At 36.9% G+C, this 6,327-nt stretch overlaps 1 protein-coding gene across 1 annotated transcript in view; it reads right to left on the bottom strand.

Moving 5' to 3' along the window:
• Positions 1-4,645, bottom strand: part of LOC107562136 (uncharacterized protein KIAA0930) — an 11,953-nt gene extending 7,308 nt beyond the window's left edge. Inside the window, exons 1-5 of the mRNA XM_016246714.1 lie at positions 4,636-4,645; positions 4,170-4,318; positions 3,099-3,203; positions 2,858-2,935; positions 1,921-2,022 (exon numbers count right to left, since the gene is read on the bottom strand). Of these exons, the coding sequence (XP_016102200.1) occupies positions 1,921-2,022; positions 2,858-2,935; positions 3,099-3,203; positions 4,170-4,318; positions 4,636-4,645 (444 nt within the window). The remainder of the gene's footprint in view (positions 1-1,920; positions 2,023-2,857; positions 2,936-3,098; positions 3,204-4,169; positions 4,319-4,635) is intronic.
• Between the last annotated feature and the right edge of the window lie 1,682 nt (positions 4,646-6,327).

Below are 6,327 nucleotides of genomic sequence, written 5' to 3'. Positions count from 1 at the left end.
GTAAGAAGCATTTTAAGGTCCTGGAGTGGCCTAGCCAGTCTCCAGATCTCAACCTCATAGAAAATCTTTGGAGGGAGTTGAAAATCCGTGTTGCCCAGTGACAGCCCCAAAACATTACTGCTCTAGAGTAGATCTGCATGGAGGAATGGGCCAAAATACCAGCAACAGTGTGTGACAACCTTGTGAAGACTTACAGAAAACGTTTGACTTCTGTCATTGCCAACAAAGGGTATATAACAAAGTATTGAGATTAAATTTTGTTATTGACCAAATACTTATTTTCCACCATAATTTGCAAATAAATTCTTTAAAAATCCTACAATGTGATTTTCTGGATTTTTTTTCTAATTTTGTCTCTCATAGTTGAGGTATACCTATGATGAAAATTACAGGCCTCTCTCATCTTTTTAAGTGGGAGAACTTGCACAATTGGTGGCTGACTAAATACTTTTTTCCCCCACTGTATATATATATTTTTTTGCTTCTTTTCCATTTTGCATTTACTTTTACTTTTACTTTCAATACTTGAGTACGTTTAAGATTTAAAAAATACTTTTCGTACTTAAGTACAATAAATATCAAATACTTTAAGACTTTTACTCAAGTAATATTCTAAATGGTGACTTCAACTTCTACCAAAGTCCTTTTCTGGTAAGATATCTGTACTTTTACTTGAGTATGGCTTTCAGGTACTTTATACACCACTGGGTTCAGGAAACAGTCCTCCATAAAATGTGCTGCACACATCTGAATATTTGGGTTGAACTGTTCTGGAACAGTGTTGTAAATACAACTTAACCACTGATAACATTAAATCATGAAGGCCAAACAAAGTAGTTTTGCTTTCACAACGAAACACACAGCGGGCTAGAGTAGACGGAAGCCGGCAGGCTAGAGTGAGCGGAGGCCGGTGGGCTAGAGTGAGGAACAGCTGGCGGGCTTGAGAACGGCGCAGCCGGCAGGCTTGCGGCAACCACATGTGACGACCCCGGGCTGGACTCCGCTTCATCCATGGTGAAAGCCGATCTGGTGATCCACAGCGCGAAGTTGATGTATTTCCTCAGCGACCAGCACGGATCAGCTCCAGGCATGATATCGTCCTCTTTTGGAAGGCCAAACAAAGTAGTTTCGCTTTCACAACGAAACACACAGCACCTTCACGACATGGCGGCGGCAACAACAATACTACAGCGAGAATAAAAGTTACGCCTTCTTTCTTCGCGTGAACATTTGGGCGGCATTATGCAAATCTTCCCACACAGTGATGTAGACATATGGGGGCGTGTTTAAACGAGGCATTTAGGAGGGCGTGGACAAGTCTTAACTTTTATAAAGAATATCTCTTTGGTTTTGAGACTTTAGTCTTTGCAACTTTAGGGATCTTATCTATGCACGAACAGCTTGTAACACTCCAAAGAGAAAGGAAAATTTGAAATTGCATCATATGACCCCTTTAATTACATAGTGGAGGGGTAGGGCCTATCAGATTCTGATTATGAATGACAAAATAACCTTATATAATTCATACACTACACGGTTGAATACATAGTGTATAAGTGCATAGTGTTTAATGCATCATTTGAGATGCAGCTTATTTCTGTACAGATAACCCTACAAAAATATTATCATGCTTGAACATTTATGACTCAAAACTCAGTTACCTGACTGAGCTAGGTAGCAACAACACCAGGAAAACCACATAAACCTGTCCAACCCGTTCATACATACCTCAGAAAATATCACTTCGATATGACCTCAGATCAGATATTCAGTAGTTTATTTCCTTATGTTAGATGACACACGTCTCTCCTTTGATTAACCTGATGTTGCAGTACACAGCTTTTGAAATTACCAGCAGTTTTGTTCTAGCATCATTGCTCTAGCACCACAATGTGATTTGAGAGCCTAAAAAAAGGTTACCTCCTCAAAGTTGTCAATCATGAAGAAGATGTTGGGGTAGCTCATTTTTGACTCCTCCCCTTTGCTGTCCATTGGGTGTTTGCTTGGAGAGGCAAACACTTGCTGTAAATAAAGAGATCCTCTGTTTTCAGTTGCAAATTAATAGAAATAACATTAAATCATTCAGCTATGCTATGTCTGTGTCATCGCCTCTACAAGGAAGTAAACTCTTCAAGGACTAGTTAATGTCTCTTTTATTAGTTTAGTTTGGGTTTAGATGTTTATGATGTAGAATGTATGGAAAGAATTTGATCAACGTTTATCAGACGTATGTGTGCTATCTGGGTGTGTCATTAGGGATTGAGCTGGAAATGTCAACCTTTTTACCATGATTTTGTGTAGTGATTGTATTGTAGCTTGTAGTTTCATAATCCTATGTTTTTTCTAAAAACAGCTGACTGAATAATAAGACTATCAACCCTGTAACGAGAATTGGTGCAGTAAACAACTCATGCTTCATGCTTTAAACTTTAAGTATTAAACTACAATTTGTATTTCATAACCTTATGATTTGCCTAATAACAACCAGACTGTTACGATGATTTTGTGTAAACCAGACATTAGATTAATAAAGCATGACTGTCAACTCTGTTACTTAGTTGTTGTTTTTTAAAACAACTGATTACTAACAAATGCATTACATGGTCTAATAATAACCACCTTCTAGTGTCAATCTTCAGGATAACTGCAAGACTCTCAACCCTGTTACTATGATTGTGTGCAGAAAACACCTGATTATTGACAAGTGTATACAATTCCTTTTATAATAATCACCTTCTAGTATCATAACCTTAGATTAAAGACGGCTGACTGAACTATAAGACTGCCTACTGTGTCATCTTGTGTCTGAACTGCATAGTTATATCCCATCACACAAACTGCACAAATGTGGTCTTACTTGTGATTTCTTCTTGTGGATGTGGATGTCTCCTGCATCTGAGCGCGTGCAAACTGCACATGTGACCACATAGTCCAGCTGTGGGACAAAAAGACTACATGGGCAAAACTACACCAAAATGACATTATGAAAACTTCTATGTCGCAGAGAGAGTAGTCATTGGTTTATTGTTTAGAGCAATTAATTGTGTTTGCATTGCACATATACACCTCATAGCGTCTGATCATTGAGGTTTGCTTACTTTTTGCAGGATGAGATTGAGATAGACGCTCTCCTCCCAGTCGATGTCTGGATCACCGAGTCCAGGCAGCTTTTTAGAGTCTCTTCTGTAAACCTCGACCTCCAACTGAAAACAACACAAGTCGTAGCAACTCAAATCCCAGTTCAGATGCTCCAAACTTGTGCTTTGGCAGGACAGGACATTTTTGGTTGTACTCTGTATTCTGTCTGGTTAGTGCCATATGGGACATGTTAAAACAGCTAGATGAAATGGAATTGTTCTCACACACTTATTTCAAACCTTTTTTTGGTGATCTCAAATTTTCATAACATGACGTTGTTAATGTAGGCAAGATTAAACATCTGTTTAGTTTTAGCAGGTACTTTTAAATGCCAACTGTGGTTACAGGCTTTGTAAATTAGCTCTGCCAAATGCATCCAATATGACCAGCAACGTTCTCCATCCCATATATCTCATGTCCAGATGATTCATAATAAAGCTATTTCTCTGACATCTTAGATGGGTTTGTCACTTTTTTATTTATTTTGTAATTCTTTACTGTTTGGAAGAAGGTGATTAGCGTGACAGAGTAAGGAGACAGTACATATACTAGGCGTTAAAATAGTAAATAATAATAATAATTCTGTCATCATTTACTCACCCTCATGCAGTTCCAAACCTGTACATTTTTTTTTGCTTATGTGGGATACAAAAAAAGAAATTCTGAACATTCTTTAAATTACTTTGAAACAATCCAAAACAACACTCGACCCCACTAACTTTCAATGCACGGGCATAAAAAAACAGATGCATTCTTAAAATATCTTCTTTTTTGTGTTCCACTGCAAGAAAGGTTTAGAACCACACGAGCGTGAATAAATGACGGAATTTTAATTTTTGGGTGAACTACCCACTATATAATAATCTTTGTTAGGGACCTAATGAAAAATGCTACCGTTTATAAGTTGCAGTGCTCAAAAAAAATCTAGGGCATGCATGAAACTGTCTAACCCCCAGGTGTGAAATTTTAGAAACCAATGCTCTCTGTCAACTCTACACCTCACTCAATGAGAACGAATAGGTTCATCTCACCTTCTTCCCTTCTGTGTTGTCTGCACTGACGTAGGAGAGCTTGCGGCGCACATAGAAGAGCATATCATCCTGACGTGGTGCCCATTTCTCCATGAAGTATGTGGAGAACATCCATGTCCAGAACACTATGCGGTCATCCTTGAAGCACCCTTAACAAAAAAAAAAAAAGAAACGAATTAAATACGATGAATTTCGTGCAAGCATTTTAATCAAGTGCACCGAAAAGGCTCTTGCGCAAAATTTCAGTCATTTCTGCTGCCTTTTTTCTTTGTTAGAAACACAATAACTGACTGCAAACATATTTATTGGGCAGATTTCACCTCAGGAAGCAAAAATTCTGACCATTGTTGTCAGATGTTATTGGTGATCTTCAATGTTACTGCAAGATCAACAAACATTTAAACAGATATTAGTCAATATGAAATCAAAATGGATCCTAATTACTTGCTTAATACACATTACTTACTCTGAACCATTTATTATTTCATATTATTCTACATTTTCATAATCTTTCATCAGAAAATACTGAAATGTTCCTTCACCTCTGAAACTGCTTTAGCAATTTAGCTTTCATTTCTGGCTTCATTCCAGCCCACTTTTCACCATCCAATCAATTCCCAAAGAATAAATCGATACAGACTTTGTATATGATTGCAAGGTTTGAAAACATATTTCAAAAGAAATTTAATTCAGTGTCTTTATGTCATCATTAGCTGCACTGTACAAGTGATTGGTGACATCTTTATTGATGTTAATGAGCCATTTAGTTTTGTTCTGTGTCAATCTATCAAGACTGAGAGTTGTTCTGAAAACTGGAACAATTCCAGATCTGCACCAACACCCTGTCAGCAGAAATGGGGCTAACGGTGCTGTATAATAGTGCTTAAGTAGCTCCTAACATGACATTTACTTCCATGGTTTTCAATCTACAAAAAAGAGAAACGATCATTTGACCTGGACTTCCACATCCCCATTTAGAAAGAGGAAGATACTGCTGGATATCTGTTCAGTTCTTCCTGATGGTCCACTACTCAGCAAGCTTAAAGGTAGGGCTGGGTATCGATTCAGATGTCCCGATTCGATTCTATTTCGATACGCAAGCTCTCGATTCGATTCTCGATTTTTTTTTATTACATTCAGTGAATATAGTTTTAATACAAATGCTATTGATATTTCAAAAAAATTTACAGTAAACATCAGTTTACAAATGGTGAATTACCGTATTGGCCCGAATACAAGACGATGTTTTTTTCTTGGAAATACATCTGAAAAAACGCGGTCGTCTTATATTCGGGGTCTCTCGATTCAGATGTCCCGATTCGATTCTATTTCGATACGCAAGCTCTTGATTCGATTCTCGATTTTTTTTTATTACATTCAGTGAATATAGTTTTAATACAAATGCTATTGATATTTCAAAAAAATTTACAGTAAACATCAGTTTACAAATGGTGAATTACCGTATTGGCCCGAATACAAGACGATGTGTTTTTCTTGGAAATACATCTGAAAAAACGCGGTCGTCTTATATTCGGGGTCTAGACTTTGACATGTCAATAATACACCCACAACAATACGTGGTGCCAAATATGCATAAAACGAGTGTGCCATGAAATACGTAACGTAATGCGTGTTGTAAAGATCGAAAAGTAAAAACAAAAGAATAAGAAAACCTTACAGCTGCATGAGTCGTGACTGTCACGTTAGCCAAACTCCCTTTGTGATTTTAAAACGTAAGACAGTACCCAGATGTGAAGACTACAGTAAGATTTAACTTCTACTGTTAATAAGATTTAGCTAGGTTACTATTAGATGGATAGCCTAAATGTCCTAATTCAGATGGGCTACCGTTTGTTCTTTTTTTTAATGGTATATCAAAAAGTGTATATTTTTGAAATGTGATTGTTGGTACATTTGACCAGTTTTACCATACTTTCAAAACAAAAATTAAAATAGGAAAAATATGCAAATATGATAATAATTGAAGACAAAATGTGTTTTACTAAGAAAAAACAAGATTTGGTTTTTAAAAAGCCTTTTTCCAAAAGGTACATCTGGGAAAAGGGGGGGGGGGGGGCCCTTATTATTATGAGGATGTGGAACAGTCAATCAATTTTATTCTGAAAAATATATTTTATTAATTATGTAATACTAATAA

Source organism: Sinocyclocheilus grahami, unplaced genomic scaffold (assembly GCF_001515645.1).
Source record: "Sinocyclocheilus grahami isolate Dianchi unplaced genomic scaffold, SAMN03320097.WGS_v1.1 scaffold809.1, whole genome shotgun sequence".
In the NCBI taxonomy this organism is placed as follows: domain Eukaryota; kingdom Metazoa; phylum Chordata; class Actinopteri; order Cypriniformes; family Cyprinidae; genus Sinocyclocheilus; species Sinocyclocheilus grahami.
The sequence above is the reverse complement of the archived record's forward strand: the minus strand, read 5'-3'. Positions and strand labels throughout refer to the sequence as shown.